Source organism: Hippoglossus stenolepis, chromosome 19 (assembly GCF_022539355.2).
Source record: "Hippoglossus stenolepis isolate QCI-W04-F060 chromosome 19, HSTE1.2, whole genome shotgun sequence".
Lineage (NCBI taxonomy): Eukaryota > Metazoa > Chordata > Actinopteri > Pleuronectiformes > Pleuronectidae > Hippoglossus > Hippoglossus stenolepis.
In genome coordinates, this window is record NC_061501.1 from 15090964 (window position 1) to 15109778 (window position 18815).

Sequence of the window (18815 nt, forward strand, 5' to 3'; positions counted from 1 at the left end):
AAGATAATTAACATTCAATTTGAAGATCGAACAGCTAAAGAGCACAGATACAGAAATAAAACATGTATGATTCCAGAATTTACATCCATTAGACTACTTTGGATTTATATCATATAATAAAACATTGAATATAACTTTGTTTTTTATAAGTTTTATCAAACAGTTCCTCTGACTTCTCGTTTATTCAGACCCTAAATGCGTAAATCTGGTGCCACGAGGTCTGAATCTCAATCAGGAGATTCAATTACTTGTTGATTGTTGAAAATGACATAAGAGTCTGTAGTTGTGGTTTATTACAGACTCTCAACTCCCATCTGAAGTTTCGTGGGATCGTGGGCTGGGGCGTCACTTGGGGCCTATCGCCGATCCGAGGAAACACCTGGAATTCACACCTAAAATCCTCCTGGCCTCCTATTGGTGGAGCTGCAGCATATATCCGGGCCCGTGCATCCCAGCAAGGTAGGATGACAGCGGCCTGCAGCCCAGACATCATCACCACAGTCCGGTATGCGTCTCAGCCACGACCCCTCTGCCTTCCAGCGCTGCGCAAACAGCTCCATGTTCGAGAGCGACGACTCCGGCTCCGCAGACGTGGAGCCGATGAGCCAGGTGCGGTCCCCGAGCTCGGGGCCCCCCAGCCCAGTGTCCGTGAACTCGGACTCCAGCTGCCACAGCCCCGAGGCCAAGTCTTCCTCCGCGCAGATGAGGGTGAGGAGGCCCCTGAACGCCTTCATCATCTGGACCAAAGAGGAGCGCAGGCGGCTGGCGCAGCTCAACCCAGACTTGGAGAACACGGACCTCAGCAAAATACTCGGTAAGACTTTGATTTATAACCTGGAAAATGTGATTGACGTGAGAAGCTGCTTTATTGAATTCTCCTGAGAGGTCGGCCAACGTTTCCTCCTAAAAAGTAAATGAAATGGTTAATGTTTGTAGACCTTCAGCCTAGAAATTATCTTAAACTCCACATTTAACTTTTTACTATCTGTTATTGGTCAGTAGATAATAAACAGATCATTAACTCCACTGTGTTCCTGCAGGAAAGACCTGGAAGGCCATGTCCCTGGCTGAGAAGCGTCCCTACATGCAGGAGGCCGAGCGGCTGAGGGTCCAGCACACCATCGATTATCCCAACTACAAGTACAGGCCGCGCCGGAGGAAGCAGCTGAAGAAGAGCTCCAAACCGCAGACGGCTGAGGCCTCCATGCCCTCGCTGTGCAGCCCGGGCCTTGCGGTGCCCTACAACCTCACCTACCTGCTCCAGAACCAGCAGCCGAACTTCCCCAACTCGCCCTCTTACCCAGCTAACTTCACCACCCCTCTGTACAGCAGCTACCAGAACACGCTGGTTTACCCAGACTCAGCAGCAGCAGCAGCAGAAGCTTTCTCCAATAAGCCGGTGTCGTACTCCAACCCGGCCGCTTACCCTGCAGAGCACCAGCTGTACTTCGGAGGTCAGCAGGGTCACGTGCAGTACGGCTTCCCCGCAGGGCCCCACGCCGAGCAGGGGGAGTCCAGGGTCTACGGGGGCCCGCTGAGTCCGGCCGGGCCCTCCCTGGAGTTCTACCTGGAGCAGGTTCAGATGGACATGCTGTACGACCTGGACCGCAGCGAGTTCGAACAGTACCTGGGTCCCGCTCCGCACAGGCCCGAGTCAGTGGATCCCAGCAGCTACCACCAGCAGAGCAGCCACAGAGAGGGACGCTCGGTGTCATGAAGAGACCGACGATGGTGTATTTATTTAAATTATTTCACTTGACAAAGACTGCTGACAGTGTATATTGTGCATTTGTGTTGTTGAAAAAGTGTGTTAAACGATATGTGTACTGTCTTCAATTGTAAATATGATGCATCAATAAATAAATCTAATTCAACTTCAAACCATCTGCTGCAGATTAATACACATCAGCCAAAAACCCTAATTATGGGTCAAGGCCACAAAAACAATGGATTCCCTTCCCAGAATGCAACTTTGTTAAAAGCATTGCCTCTCTTAGCTCATCCTGATGTAACCCATGATGACATCACCTGGGGGTTATCTAATGTGGTGGTCAAGACTTATTTAGATTTTTGTGACTCCATTAGTTTTCTATCTCTTGTTCCTACACCTCTGACAATAATCAATACTTTATGTAAGTCTCAGTATACAAACATTTAAGAAATGGTCTTTAACACACAATTTGAACTCAGATCAGAAGAGATAATAAATATAAATATAATAAAACACAGTTAACGTCTGTAGGAGAAGTTGACAAATACTCTGCTTTAAAAAACTTTAATAAAGTCCTTATAAGTACATAAGTAAAATTAGATTATAGTGTCTTATAAACCATTAATTGAATGTCTTTATGCTGCTAATAAATATTAAATAGAAGACCAGAAGAAAAGTGTCACCCTCTGTGTTTAAGTGTTTCTCCTGTCGACCACATGATGTTATGATGATATTATTGCAGCTGTACACAAACGAACCCGGTGGCAGAAGCAAATCTGTTGACTCGCTGTTTTATCTCCATCCACACGTCTTTCTTGGCTCACAGAGGGAAACAGGGCGGGCGTCAGGGACATAAACTTCCCAACTTCCTGTTTCATTTTAAAACATGTCACAAAGGCTCTAAAAATACGTCCCGAAAAATCGACATATCTCCAAACTCTCGGCCAAGTGTTTATCCATTTCCAAAAAATGTTTACTTCCCCGGCCTCGTGTTTTCTGTGTCCGAGCCTTGAGCTTGAACTTTGTCCTGAGCAGACATGAGAGAGGGGGGACGCTCCGACACGTCAGGTGATGCAGGGATGAAACTCTTCAAAGATCCCACTCAGGGAAAAGCAATGACAAAAACAAAAAAATCTAATTTATGGATTTATTTTTCATGCAATGACACCATTTGTACATGTTGTGTCTCAACAAAACTGTTGAGATTTTCATTCACATTAAAAGTACAAATGTAGAAACCGCACAGGTTTGTAGAGAAATAAAACACATTTACAAATTTAAGTTTAGGGTTAAGAGACTGTCTAACATCCAATAAGTAAATAATTCCCACATAAAATATTGTAATCACTTTATAAAGTTCATGATCTGACACATCTGTCCATCAGACTTTCTGACGTGTCTGGAGTTTATGGTGACTGTTACCGATGATAAAAATAAATACAATAAAATGTAATCATTATAAAAAGACAACAAACTTATCTTAATTAATATTATTATTATCTTAATAATGCAGTTACATCAAACTTGATAACAATGTCCACAACTGCAATACAAACATTTTAGCTTATTAAAAATGAAAATGTACTCATGTTATCATTACATTTTAAGTATAATCCTTGATTTATCACTTTAATCATTTTCATTGAAAAGGCCAAAATTTACATGCTAATAACATTAGTTTATACTGACACCAACTTATCAACATAAAAGTTTATGTTTAATGGTATTTTTGTAAAGAGAAATGTTCACAACACAACCTTTACCAACATTTAACATCTTTCCCATGTTTTTAAAAATCCTGCAATTACAAAATGATGTCCAGGAAACACTCACAAACAGAAATGACACTAGATCAAAAAATATATTTACATACAGTGTGAAAACTCCATTGTAAACACAACCCACGTCACTTGATTGCCCGAGATGGATCCGTCAGGTTCAGAAGAACTAAATCAACTAGTTTAACATGTGCTCCACTAAACAGTATGTGTTCTTTATATATCAGGGGGGGAAATGTTGTGATGGAAATCAGATCTTAACGCGCTGGAAGGAAGTGGACGGGCACAGCGTCGGAGGGAAGGATGACCTCGCTTCGGAGGAGCCAGCAGAAGAGCTAATTAGGAAAGTGAAGACCTGCTGCAGAGTCCGACGCCACCTGAATGAGCGGAAGAAATCTGACGTCAGTGCAACTCCCAGGACGATGTTACAAAACACGCCGTGAAACGCAGAATGTGCTGAAAAATGTTTGATGCGAAAGAGAGAAAATGTAACGACATCAGAAAGCTCGTGTCTGTCCTTATTTTTCCCCTTTGATTTATGAACTTGAACTTGAAGCCGTTGGTCCGACTTGTTTTTCTCAGACTTTGGCCCCCCGAGCAACAATTAATGAGCAGTCGCAGGAACTTCCTGAAGGAAAAACAACTGGATGATATCAGTGTTTCAGGTGAAAATATCATCAACAGTAAACAGTGGTGGAAATGGCAGCTGGACAAATCAGATACCTTCTGTTTCGGGTTATGAAACTTGAGGTTTTTTAAATATTTACAAGGCCGTGTTTTCAACAGGCTTCTGGTTTATGAAATTATACAAAACAACTGAAAGTGAATGTGGAAGAGGCGACGTTACACTGAAACGATTTCAAACAAATCCACATACTCTCAGTTTGCTCCTCGGTTTTCTTAAGGGCAAAACACATTGTTCATAGATTAAATTGAGGCTTTAAAACATCCTCACAAATATTTTTGATCTAAATTTACTTATTTCTCTATTGAAGTATTCAAAGAATTGATGCTCAGGTCAGAAATGTGCCCACAGACAAATATTTGACCTTATCAGTGGTGAAAAATGTGAAGAATCTCAACACGTCAAACATGAAAGAGACATTCCTCAACCATTAAATACTTTCCTCTTTACACGTTGAATAAACAGGTCCAATATTAACTCGACTTTATCCAAACTTAAAAATAGGTTTTGCATTCTTGACATTTCAGGAGCCGTGATGAGGTTTGTCTTGTGTTACCTCCTACACCAGGATCGCCGATAGTTTCCTGTGCCGAGTGCCGTTCGGGTAAATCCCAGGCTGCTCTCTGCAGATAGTGCTCATCCGAGTTTTATCCTGCAGGGAGGTCTGCTCTTTCTGCAGCTGAGGAGGAAACTCAAACAGGAAGAGGTCTGAAGTGACACTGGACAGGTTCCTATCCTGGATAAATTATAAAGTGAGCAGGAGGAAATGAAAAAGTTATTCCACGACTGTCGAGAGTTCCCATGAGCTCAGAGAAACTTCTGTTGGAATTGAATGTGCCTGTCTGCTCACTTAATTATGAGTCAGTCTAATCAAGCACTATCGGATTATTATAACCTGATCACACCAGAGGTACAAAGGGATTTCTTACAGGTTTGTGTCTGTGTCACTTCAGATTAAATCAGTTTATACACCCGCTGCATCTTGAATAAAACAGTCTCTTTCCTTTTATATATTTTTTATTTCCAGAGGTTAAAAAAGGAAAAGTTTAAATCTTTTTTTCCCCATTCATACTGGGATATTTGTCTTAGACTAATTTGAATTGAATTTGGTTTGTGTGTAAAAGGGACACACACACACACACACATATATATATACCTTGTACACTGAATAACCCATATTAATTTGTATGAAGAGTTGGCTTTTGAAGTAATTTCTACACGAGTGTGTCGTCATGAAAACCTTTCTACTAAATCTGAAATCTTCAAATGGAAAATAAAGGTGACTGAAGATTTCCAGTCTAAAAATGCATAACATTCCAAGTTGTGTGATAAATATTTGATCATAGTTTGTGTCGTCACGCCTCCGCCGTGAACGAAAGTCCCAACGAGGTGGAGGAGGTTTCACTGGCGAGCGCACGAGGCCACAGAGAACAACCCTGCGTGGTTATTATGACCTCAGCCGCGTTTTCCAGCCAAGAGACAGACAGTCGGTGCAGCGGCAGACAGATGATTACTGTAACAGCAGAGAATAGAGGAGCTGGGTGTGTCCCTGTGACCTGCTGGGAAGATACAATACTCTATCAGGATCTCTTAGCAAAGAGACCGTCAACAAACACCCAGAGGATGATTAACACAAACACCTTCCTCAAGCTGGCCCCAAGTCTGTGTGTGTGTGTGTGTGTCTGGGCCGCTGTTCCACATGTACTTATACATATAGACAAAAAATTTACACAACTTAGACATGAGGTTGTTCGGCGTCGCTCCGACCAGATGCTTTGACAGGAAATGACATCACATCGTCTTCCTCACTGACGCTGTGTGACTCAGTCTGTGACTATGTCCATGACCTCGACCGCAGTGAGTCTGATCTGATGATGATTCACACACAGAGCTGGGATGCACCCACCAGAGCTATTTAAGGATATGATCATATTTTAATATTAGTTGTGACGTTTTTTCATTTCCCTTATTCGACCATCAGGCCCTTTTCATTGGAACAAAACTAAACTTTCTGTCGTCACGCAGCTGTTGTGCCCTTCACAGCAATTTGTGAAACAGTGGCGTTCTTTGACAAAGTCACCAGCTGAAATTTAAACATGCACTTGAAGGTTGCACACATGATGTCCTGTGAAAAGACGCAGGCAGAAAATCTGCATCCTCACCAGTAGGTGATTCTCAAAGAAGACATGGAACTAGAGAATCTCTGTAAAGTCCAGTATTGTAGATTTAAAACAGAGAATAAAGATCAGACCGTTATTTCATTCAGGTTAAGTAACTTGATTTCTTTACATACTTGGACCAGTAAGACGTTAGAGTCATGCTTTCTTGTTTCCATCTTGTTTTTATGATGAGGTTGAATCTCAGATATCGTGGCCGAGGTGGTTAAAGTGCGAAAAGGATAAACTTATGTTAGAATAGAGAAACACAAAGTTTGATCCACTGCTCACATTGTTTCGCTATTGTGTGTTTGTTGTTGTGTAGATGATATAAACACTTAAAATTATTAGGTCATTAAGTTTGATGAGCTGTTATTGGACCATGTCTGTTTTCCAAGAAGTCCACTGTGAAATAATTATGATTTAAAAGCATTTGGAAGGAAATCATGTCCCATGTTAATATTTGGCATTTATCTGTGTGTGTGTGTGTGTGTGTGTGTGTGTGTGTGTGTGTGTGTGTGTGTGTGTGTGTGTGTGTGTGTGTGTGTGTGTGTGTGTGTGTGTCTGTCTGTCTGTCTGTGTGTGACAGATAAAGCTGCAAGAGGTCATTGAAGGTTTGAAATAAGAAGAATCTGCTTTATATTCATGAAAATAAAAGAACACTGCCAGTCTGCAACTGTTTCAAATTTACATGTAATGTGGGCACGTGCATGTCTGCATCCACGCAGCATTTCCATACAGTGACACTGTATTAAAGCCTCACTCCATCCATCCCCTCAGTCTCCGCCACCACCAGCGTGTCAGTGGGCACCTGTTAGTTTGTGTTGACGTGGCGTCTTTCACACCTCCGCTGATTGACTTAGCCGAGTCAAAGCCTGACAGCACACCGGCCTCTCAGCAGGTGGGGCACTGTGTGCATGCAGCAGGCCGCCAGCACCTGAGGGGTAATGTACTGTGTGCTAAGCTGCGGCTGTAAAATCACTTTGGTTATAATGCTCTGATATGGTGGTTACAGCAGGACGCGAGAATTACCACCCTGCGGCCGTGTGTCTCTCTGATCCACTTTCAGTTTTTTCAGGTGCTCCTGGAATATTGCCTTCACAATAATATGAGGTCACTGAGATCTTATCAGTTAATCCAAATGAACGTTTGTACCAAATTTGAAGAAATTCCCTCAAGGTGTTCCTGAGATGTTTTTTCATGACACCAAACACGTGTGTTGTGAGGTCACAGCAAACTTGACCTTTCACCTTTCGACCACCAAAGTCTGATCAGTTCATCCCTGAGTCCAAATGAATGTTTGTACCAAACTTGAAAGAATTCCCTGGAGGTGTTCCTTAAATGTCACATTCAAAAGGCGTTCTTGAGATACTGAGTTCACAAGAATGGGACGTAAAGACAACCTGAAAACATAATGCCTCCAAACACTGGTACCAGCACAGAGCCATAAAAATACAGACTCTAATATCTTGTCCTCGCGGTCAAGCCTCTCACTAATCATCTCCTACAAGTCAGAGAATCATTCAGTGTTTCCACAGCTTCTAGTGTCCAGAAACCGCAGCGATCAAGGTAAAACTCAGAGAAAATACATACATGTTAGAAAAAGGGCCTTCATTGAGCCGCTGCTGTGGCAGGTAACTCTGAATCAACAGCCTCTGGTTTGACTGGCGGCTTATTGTTGAGTCTGTGGGGGCGTTGAGGAAGGTGAGACCTTCTCTCAGGACGTAGCCTCACTTCCCTCGCTCGCAGGCGTTCAGGAGCAGAGCACTGGGCCTTTTAACTTTTTTTATTTGTGCTGTGTTTGTAAAGGCCACATTCCCTGAGCCTGGCTGCGACTTGTGTTATTCTTCCTGTGCTGTTTGCCCCACTCACAGCTGGAGGGACAGGAAAACCGATCTGGAAAACTACTCCGTGTATGTCATCGGTGATTACAGGACGGCAGCGCGCGCCTTGTACCTGGTAATGGCCGCCTCATGCCCAGGCCTGAATAATGCCGTCCCAAGGGCACGACGCCGCGCACCCCTTCCTCACTCAAGGCCTCGCTCCTGCTTTCATGCAAGGAACAGTGTGAGTCCTTGCAGCCCTGTCAGCTCCCTTCCTGTGGAGAAACTGGAGAGGAAGCTCCACCAGGCAGCCCGAGGAGGCCACAGCGCTCCGCAACTTTCAATTTCTTTCTTTAATCGCTCCTCAAAGACGATTAAAGATGAGGATTAAAGTAAACAGGTATTAAAACCGTACTGCACGATGGGCCCGCTCGTATTTTCATATTATCATCTCCTCCAAGGAGGTTATGTTTTCACCCCTGTCTGTTGGTTGGTTTGTAAGCAAGATTACACAATACCTGGTGGAGGGAAGCAGTGTGGGTCAGGGAAGAACCCATTTGATGCAGATCAGGATTGAGAGACGGGGCGTTTTCTGACATTTTCTCTATTTTCACAGGGAATAATTCATGAATCTTGATTTAACAAATCAGGCCTATTTAAGTGACTGATATTATATTTCATTATTAATTAAAATGTAGATTTTACTGTGAATAAAATGTTTAAATTAATACAGTTTATATCAATATTCACTGATTTTTTAAATAGAAATCCACTTGTTCTCTAGAAATGACAATAATGAGACATCTTGAAATAAGAGCGAACAATGCTTTCTACACTAGAAAACTTCAAGAAACCAGTCGACTTCAGTGAAAACAGGTGGAACCACAATGGGAACTGTTTCAATTCAGTGTCAAGAAAATAAAACTCAAAAACAGACAAGAAATATCTAGTTGGATTTATTTTTAGTGTATGTGCAGCTTTTTCAAAGATGTCAATAATTCCAGTTTTCAGGTAAATGTGGTGTAAAAGAACAATATTTCCCAGTGAAATGTGACAGAGAAGAAGTATTAATTAACCGAGTACTACTGCCTCAAAACTGTGCTTGAGTAAACGTACTCAGTTTCTTTGCACCTCAGGAATATGCTGACGGTTCTCGATCGTGTTGACATCATCACATCAGGTCGTGTCTGAGCGATGCAGACAAAAAGTGAGAAGTTCTCTCAGATAGTCGTCACCTCTGGCATGAGACGCAGTAAAATATTCTAATGTCAGATCCTCTTTTCATTGCTTCCTCTTCCCTCGGCCGCGCACTTTCCCAGGCAGAGGAGCCGCAAGAGCAATCTGCAGGGATCAGGAATGACAAGGCAGTCCAGCCTCCCATTGTATGTGAGCGTTTACTCAGCATGGGAGAGCAAGGACAGTGAGGCTACAGGAATACAATAGGCTCATATTTATTTACTGCTTAGTGGCAGCCAGGGACAACCCCCCCCCCTTCTCTTCCAATAGCCGATAGCAGCTTTACAGTAATAGACCTCTAATAAAGACCTCAGAGGGCAAGTGGAGGCTAGACTCCCTGACTCTGTCCCGGGTAGAAGAATTTGGAAAATGCTATTTCGAACCCTCTGTGAAGATTTATTTTTCTATTGCATCATTATAATGAATTACAAACAAAGCAAAAGTTTCTGCAATATCTTTATATGAGTCATAACTTCATGCTGCTATAGCTTTTTTTTTTATTTCGCATTTGAATTAAAGTGAATTGAAATGTGAGATTTTAAATGAATTCGTTAAGCAAAGTTTAGTGTGACTCTTAGTTTGTGAGGATGTACTTTGTGTGTGCATACATTGTATGAGAAGCAAAATGCAGCTTAAAATATCTCCTTTTTTCAAACCCTTTTAATTACATACCTCTCTAAGACAATAAAAACTTGGGATGTAAAATACTTTTGTTCTAAACTACTTTTACAATGATGTTTGCCTCATAAATGGAGCCTCTTCTGCATAATTGTGCATCAGAAACAAATATACACATCTATAACTGAAACATGCAAACACATACATGATTGTTATAAAGATTTTTATCTACTTTTTATTCTCTGTTATATTTGTCAGACATATTTGTGCAACCAGCTCATGAGATATCGACACGTTGAGCAGAAAAGCCTGTCTGGTTTATGGATAGTACCTCTGAGCTCCAGCAGAGGTCTCTATCTGTTGTGCAGTCAGTCCAAATGGGATGGAGTTCATAAAGCATCTGTAAAACACATAAGTGAAGAAACCCTGCAGGTCTGCGACACAGGAAGACATAAATACACTTTGATTCAGGTGTAATGTCACATTGATTTGAGTGTGTATTTGCTTTAAAGCTGCACGAGCACATGTGGCCCCTGCTTTCAAAGGTCAAACCTCACAGTTTATTTGCAGCTGATCGTTTGTCTTTAAAGACGCGACACAGGCTTGACCGTCATTCACACTTGTTTCCGTCCCGTGTTTTCATCCGACTGAAAAAAGAGAAAATGACTGGAAATCGAGCGAACCGGCGGCGACTCCATCTGACCTACATGACCGAGCCCAGGGCCTCGAAAAAATTAATTTTCCGAGAGGCATTATGAGCGCGTGATTTATTGGTCGCCTTGATGCCTCGTGGGTGTAATTGTGAGAGCAGGGCTGAGGTTGAGTGGCTTTGATGCCTCGTCCGTCCCCTCCTCCAATCCCTGGAGTTTCAGAGATTAACTCAGACACTGGATTAAAATCTCAAAATAGAGAAATCCTTTTTAGATGAACAGATTGATTAAAAAGGGGGAGTTCTCAAACGGTGGAAGTCAACCCCGGAGCTGAGTCGTGAACGGTTGTTTGAAACCAGACTGTTTCATACTTACAGCTGAGCTCGTGTCGGAACTGACGGCCAATGAGGTGCTTTTATTTTCCTTCTTGTTTACATTGAACGAAAGTCTGATTTCATGAATGGTTGTACTTTAACAAATATAGTTGAAAACAAAGAAATGCACGCAGAGGAGTACGTACGTCCGCCAAGGCCCAACAGTCCCCTTAAATTCAATCAAACTGCACAAGTTCTTTAAATATGCCTTAAAATATTAATTTTTCATGAATTATTCTCGGAAGGATTTTGTGAAAATTGTGAAAAATGCTGATTTCGCAACGTTAAAGAACTAAAAATAAAACATTCCTTGATCCGCCCCCTGATCCCAACCCTTACCAAAATTCAATGGGCTCTTAACTGACTCATGTACCGTATCCTTGTATCCTTGTATACTTGTTTCTGTGTAATTTTGCTCACAAATATACAAACCAACAACCATCCAACAGACAGGGACAACAACAGATTGGTAATAACTTAAAATCTGTGTTTGCATGTAAAAAGTTGCATTTAGGTGATTTTTTTTGCATGTGCAAGACAGGCAGACTTATTCATGATCCTCCCCCTAAGTTCAACAAATCACAATAGTAAATCAATCCTCAATGAAGACAAGACACACAAGATCAAAGATGCACAAAAAAATTATTATCTGGTGCATGCACGAAAGACGTCGCCTCCTCGTGCACTATCTAGTTTCACAAACCCTGAGTGAAACCTCAGTGTCACTTTAGTTCAACACCTAAGTGTTCAACTGGTGCAGCAGAGTTTTGGTCCAAGCAGCAGTTGCACGTGTTTCTTCTTGGTCGTCTGCAAACAGACAAAAGCCCGGCGCTTGATATCGTCATGATTGTGTCGCCTGTTTGATTGCGGGAAGCAGGTGTATGCTAGTGTGGCCTTTCAGAGCATATTTAGCCATCTGCTCACTTCCCCTCTGGACCCCAGGTTCCCTCTGCATTTCCCAGCAGCGCTATAACCCCCCTCCCCCCCCACCTGTCTGCATGCATGAAACACAGAGCTGCATGCACAGAGCAATAACCTCTATATATTCTAGATTTGGTGCATTTTCTTACTTTTAAATGTATTTTTGCTCTGCTCTACAACTCCTGTTGCCCTCATCCTCTGTCTCCACAGCTCAGCTCTCTCCTTCCAGACCCTGAGCTCTCTTCCTTCCTGCCCCTCTCACAGCTTCCTGCTCCGGCTCTTATCACTCCAGAAAACGTGACACGGTCTCGGCACAGTCAGACCAACACTAGCCTATGTGGTCTCTCTTTTCCCTTGGCCTTAAATGGAAGTATTCTGGCCCCGCTGGGATCTAGGTGCCTGCTGGGGGGGCCGGGAGGATATCAAAGAGGGCCCCTGTCACCCACCTGGGCCAAATCTGTTAATGGACTTATTTATTATAAACAATATAACAACTACTTCACAGCCTGCAGAGGAACAATAAATCTGAAGTGGCCAGGCGTGTTTTTATTTATGTATTTATTTATCTGGGAGGAAGCGGTGGGCACACTGGGACAATATCATTCTCCTCTGAGGGGTTTTCCTCCGAGCTCAGGAAATCGTCCGCTTTGATTTACTCTGTAAATCTGAACTTTGTAACGTGACAGGAGATCGCGTGAGGTTAAAGCTGAGGCGTCAAACTGATGTAACCTTTGACTTATATTCATCTTTAGCTTCTCAACATCTTTAAGCAATAAGATTAATTTGACAGTGTCTTTTATATGGAGGATTATTACAGCCAAGAATTTTCCTTTTACATTTTCAGAATGAAATGGAAATGTCAGGAAAAAAAGTTGAACTAAATCAGGAGTCTGTTTTTGTATTTCGCAAATTTAGTCCAAATGTCGAGAAAAAATTTAGAATAAAGTTGGAATGCCAAATAAAAAGTAGATATAATGAGAATAAAGTATTTGGTATTATAAATCTAAATGTAGAGAAAAAAAAAGTTTAAATATCGAGAATAAAGTCGAATTAAATCAGGGGAGGATTTTTTTGTAATTCGGAATTGATGAAAAGTCAGGAAAGATTTTTTTTTAGATTCCAACATTTCAACTTTATTCTCAAATTGTAAAATGGAAAAAATCTCCCTCTCCTCATTTTCTTATGCCTGGATCTACACTGTTCTGCTCTTTAACCTCATGAATCGTCCGTAGTCAGATTTATTTGCAGATTCAAGACATTTCCATCGCAGCTTAAAGGTGCATCTTGAGTAACTTTATGTGCGGGCTGTATTTATTGTTGTTCTATGACACTGCTGCCAGATACAGGTCTGCTAAGGCATGATAGAGCCCATGTTATTGTAAGGCCATAAGGCCATCTGATAAGGCCCCAGCTCAACAGCCTGCAGCGATAACACATGTTTTGGATGGTGTGGAGCCAAAAGAGCCCAACCTGCTGCTGCAGCAGGTTACTGCAGAGTTCAGCGTCTGCACCACGGGCACTGATCAGAATATGTGGATGCCATTTTTCAGCTGCACATAGCGTCCTCCCGGGTCTCCATTGTTTCCCACACTGCAGCATGTCAGCGTAGGTAGCAGGCTTTTGTGTGGATGCAGTTAGTGATGATATCAGGAGGGGGGACTTTCCCCTGAGTTTCCTGATATGAGCTTTTCCCATGTTATCATATAGGAATAATCACGGGAGGGACGCTGGTCATCTGACTCTGTTTGCTGAAATGGGATTGGAAGCTGGGAATCTAATCAGGAGGATCAAAATCACTATTGTTCTGATATAATCATATCTACTATGCAAAGTTTTTTAAAGCAAATGCAATTTAATACTTGGGAAATATATGCTTTCTCTGGCTATTTGCCTTCTTGCCATTATTAGATAATAAGTAAGTACCGCTCTCATGTCTGTGCTCTGCTAACTATGGTGCGAGAGGAGATGATTAGCTTAGCTTAGCTGAAAGACTGGAAACAAAGGGAAACAGTGAGCCTGGCTTTGTTCAGGCTGAAACATACTTAGTAGTTCAGTAGTATTGATTTGTACACAAACTGAATATGTAGTAAAGAGAATGGCACATATCTCTAAAAAGGCTAAATATCCCCCCCCCCCATGAAACCACATTTAAATCCACTAGATCCCGATTTGTATTTGGATTGCACAAACTCAGAGATATCAGTGAAACCATTACCTCCATGACTCTTTTTTGATTTCTATTTAACAAAATGAGAAATCTGATATGTGATATGTGGTATTTGTGAACTTTGGAGCCACTGGTGGGTGTGTTTTTGAATTTTGGACGGAGCTAAACCAGTTGATTCCCCTTGTTTCCACTCACTTTATAGTAAGCTTCACTAACTAGCTGCTGACAGTAGCTTCATATCGATCATGCAAGTATCAATATTCTTATCTAACTCTCTGAAAGAAAGCGAATAACCACGTTTCCCCGAACTATTCCTTTAAAGCGATGCTGCAGTGAATTACAACCTCAGGTAAAGCAAAGATATTGATGGTCCAGACCATTGTGTGTAAATGAACCGGGGAGATAATCTCCATCAGGAGGTTCAGTCAAACACAGGAACTCCTTGAAGTGGAAGATAGGCCAGACATGTGAGATAATGTATTGATAAAATAATCTCATGGAGCACGTTTCACTCCGAGTCACAGGAGCCAGAAGGTTTCGTCTTATTTTTGGAACATGTTAATATCGGTGCTCACTTTTAATTGTCACAGAGAAAATTAAAAAAAGGTGAAAGCAACGATTTCACACCTGAGATTGATGCTCCTTCCACTTGACACCGCTGTTCACATGACACTGTTCACATTTTTTGGTTTCATTTAATGGGACCGTGATGGGGATGAGCCTCGAGCTTGTTTCTGCCTCTTTATCCCGAAGAAAAATAACCATTCAACAGAAAAATGTGAATACGAGTGAAGCTGGGCTGGTTTTTCCTATCAGTGCTACTTGTTTCTGAACTGCGTTGGTGAAAAAGGGAACAACGTACGGAGGAAGCACTCACACACTCAGTGCATTTCCTCCATAAAACCACAGCCGTGTGAAAACAACACAACGTGCATTCCTCAGTCCTCTCTCACTTGAGCACAACAGCGTCTGACGAGTGTTGTCGTCCGCACATTTCTGCTCGTTGGATATTTGAACCATGACCGAGATCACATAAAGGTGTTGTATCGGTATTACGCAGCGTAAAGATCAAAGTTGATGCGGGAAAACAGCATTAAGGAGGTTTTAACCGCAGGCCGTCAAAGCAGAAGTTGCAGCACCTAGAGGAAGTTCCAGAAATGAGTTTGGAGTATTTGTTCTGCAAGAATAAAAGAAAAATCCCCAAAGATCCCAAATGTTATTTGTCTGCACCACAGCTCAGGATGGGTTTCCATGATCTTCTCCTCTTATCTCTGCGGCCGCCTCGCTCACCTCTATTGATCCAGATTCTTGCTCGGTGCACTGATCACACACGCTGTTATTGATCAGCGCCACTCGTCCCGGGCCGACATGGCGTCCCGTTAGCACCCTCGGGGGTATCTGCGTTTTGTTCTGCCGTGACACTTTAGCGCCTCGACAAGGCAAAGGCCACACATGAAAGGATTGGACGTGTTTGAGCAAGTGAAGGATCAATTCACACCCTGACTGTCATTCACAAAGGCCTCACTGTCTCGCCCCTTGTTTCTAAAAATTCTAGTCTGGACCGTTTGATTAGTAATTAACTCTCCGTTTTCGTCCCGAAGGCATCAGATACGGATTTTGAAGTCTGGATATTCTGATTTCCATTTACTCGGGAGGGAAAGTGTATTAATCTCTTCAGTCTGCATCATCATCGCGTTGCAAAACAGATTGGATGAACTCAGGGACTTCTTTGGGTGGAGGGGTCAAATGTAGGTCAAGTTGTGGAGAGTGGTATTTATGCTGCTGTCAGGAAAACAATAATGTAGCTTGGACATAATCGTTCAGTTGTGTTTTCACCACAGTTCCTTATTTTACCATACAAAGCCTTTAGTAAGTGAGTTAGTATGACTTTAGTGTTTAGTTTGCGGACTGGTTATTGTTCAGGGGAGTAAATTCATCCCTTTGTTGGCATAAAATAATCAAAAATATGCTTTATTATATACTACAGTTCATTTTATGATTTGTTCTCTTAAAAAAAGAGTAAAAAAGATATTTCGGGCTCACACTCATATGTCAAGGACAAGAACAAAAAAAAAGACAGACCAAAAATAGACAATTCTTATCAGTTTGGGAATGGTCATTGCACCACTGGAAACAATGCCACGGCGAGATGGGAGCTGAGTTTGACCCTAATAACGCGACTGGTCTGTCAGGGAACCTGGAGAACAGGAAGTGCCCCGTACCTCTGTCTTCATGGATAAAGTCATAAAAATGATAAACACGGGTCTCAATTAGCCTCCGTCAGGACAATGCGCTGCTCGGATTAGGGTCGGGCGAGGAGAAGTGAAGAGATGAAAGTCCGCTCCACTGTGTGTCTGACCTCCCTGTTGGTTTCACTGAGGAAAACTGGGTTTCCCCTCCCCCCCGCTCACTAATGGTGATTCATCAGTTAATCAAGATGTTGTATTTATAGGGTTTTTACTTTAATGATTTGTGGAACTAAAATAAGAGGAATATTCTAACTTACACATTCGTAAACAATATTAATGCCAATTTTTACCTAAAATGGAAATGGTTGACTTTGAATAATTATCTTTATGTTTAAATTCTTTTTCATTGTTAAGAAATGTCTATTATATAAATGTTCTATACTTTGAAACCTAACCCAATATCCTTGACATTTAAATTTTTTTATTGCAGTATCTAAGTCGCCCCATTGAAACTCCAGCACCATGGATGTTCTCAGGAAAGAGACTTTGATTATTTTACTTGTTGCTTCCGTTTTATTGTTGGCTGACCCGTGGCGGCGTGCAAACCCAGAGGTCACCACAGCTTGTGGTGAAATGTTTCCAAACATCCTCATGCTAGCATGACTAAAGGCATATTTAAGATTTGTCTTGGACTTCAGTTTAATAAAACAGACAGAGAATGAGGGCGAGGCGAGGAGATAAGGAGGATGTGCTCTTCTCCAAACTGAGCAGCAGATACAAACAAGAAGCAGTTTTATCACCGGGGGCATCTTCACGACGCAGGGGGCAGGATGATGAGGGCGAAGATATCAACTCAAACAGCCAATAAATACCACGGGGTCGAGCAGATTCCCACCTGATTCCCAGCAGATCTCCAACAGATTAATTCCTCCAGAACAATGAGACAAGACAGTTTCCTCTGCTGCTTCACTTGTCTGAGGCAGACGACGTCTCAGTGCCGTACCCTCTCCACAGAGCTGGATTACACATACATTTAATTTCAGTTTAATTTCAGTTTTATTTTGTGTCACCGGCCAGAATTTCAAGTCCCCAATTTTCGTGACCAAAGAGTCAAGCACGTTGACTTGGGGAAAAAACATGACCGAGCGTAGACTCTCACATCCTTTTTGTGAATGATTTAACCGACTTAACCTATGGATGATCTCTCATATCTGCAATCCCCCGCATGGGGTGATTTTCAGGATACGGAAGCTCAACGACCAAAACCACATCTTTAAATGTGACACATTTTCATTGACATATCCCAGAGAATGGTCCTCAGGCTTCGGCTGTCAGCGTTTGACTGACAGCCGACAGCGGATCAGAGACGTATTTGACTTCCCTGAGTGACAGTATTAGCGCCGAACCTTTTCATCTTAAGGAAAAGGTGTGATTTCTATTTACAGAAGATGTTTCTTTCTCCTCTCTCCTCTTCTACACACCTGTTATGTTCTCCCCTCCTTAACCTCCTCGTTCTCGTCTCCTCACGGGCCCCCTGCTCCCCCATCCTGAAACACCTCTCCAGAGCAGGTGTTGGAGGAAGTCATAGTCTAATCAGACAGTCTAAACAATCACTATCTCACCGCTGATAATGACAGATGTCTATACACAAACTGAGAGGCATCCCATTTATTCTCCAGCTCTAACAAAGCTACAATAGCCAACAGTACAGACAACAAAAGAAATATTGTGTGGATTTGATGTAGGGTGGCAACGGTCGATTTTTAATATAAATCATTTATTAGTTGGACAAACCTAACTAAATTTGTTTTGATTGTTATTCCTGTAGCGTTGGAGACCCCATTTTTTTCAAAGCTAATCAATATTTTTTTATATTTTTTTATAATATATCACTTGATGCTGTTTTCCCTTGGACAAGATAGTTTTAGCATCTGGTTTACATGCCCACAACTTTACTTTTTTGATGAAAAGTTATTGCTCTCATGATGAATGATCATGAAGCAGCAGTCAGACAAAGTTAGCAGATATCGTTGAAGATTCAGCATTTTAAAGAGCCAGATATTTTCTTCAAGCACATTGTACATTAATCAGGTGACCAAAAATATGGCTTCATACGAAGGCTAATATTGCTCCTTGTCTGTATAAACAGGTGAATTTGTTCTAGCATGGTCACCATGGCAACTTTTTAATCACCATTGTTGTTGTTCTGCTGCACCAAAGTTGCCAAAACGTCAATTAATGCAGTTTTAAAGTTTGAGTTATTCACTGAAAACACCTCATCTGTGAGAACATATGAACATGTAACGTTTCATTGTACCGTCAAAGCTTAACACTCAAGCAGAGTCGAGCAGGAACAGGCGGTCGAGGTTTGAGTAGATCACAACTTTGCCCATAAAGTGTCAGAGAGCCAATCACGATCTCCCCAAGCCCAAAGTGACGTCATTAAGTTTCTTGTTTTAGGTGATCAAAAGTCCAAAACCAATAGAGATTCCATTTTCAGAGAGACT

At 42.0% G+C, this 18815-nt stretch overlaps 1 protein-coding gene across 1 annotated transcript; it reads left to right on the forward strand.

Annotated features, from left to right (window-relative positions):
* The first annotated feature begins 507 nt into the window (after nt 1–507).
* Nucleotides 508–1717, forward strand: sox32 (SRY-box transcription factor 32). The gene is made up of 2 exons (XM_035142806.2): nt 508–814; nt 1041–1717. The coding sequence occupies exons 1-2, from the start codon at nt 508–510 to the stop codon at nt 1715–1717; spliced, it is 984 nt and encodes a 327-aa protein (XP_034998697.2).
* Nucleotides 1718–18815: the final 17098 nt, after the last annotated feature.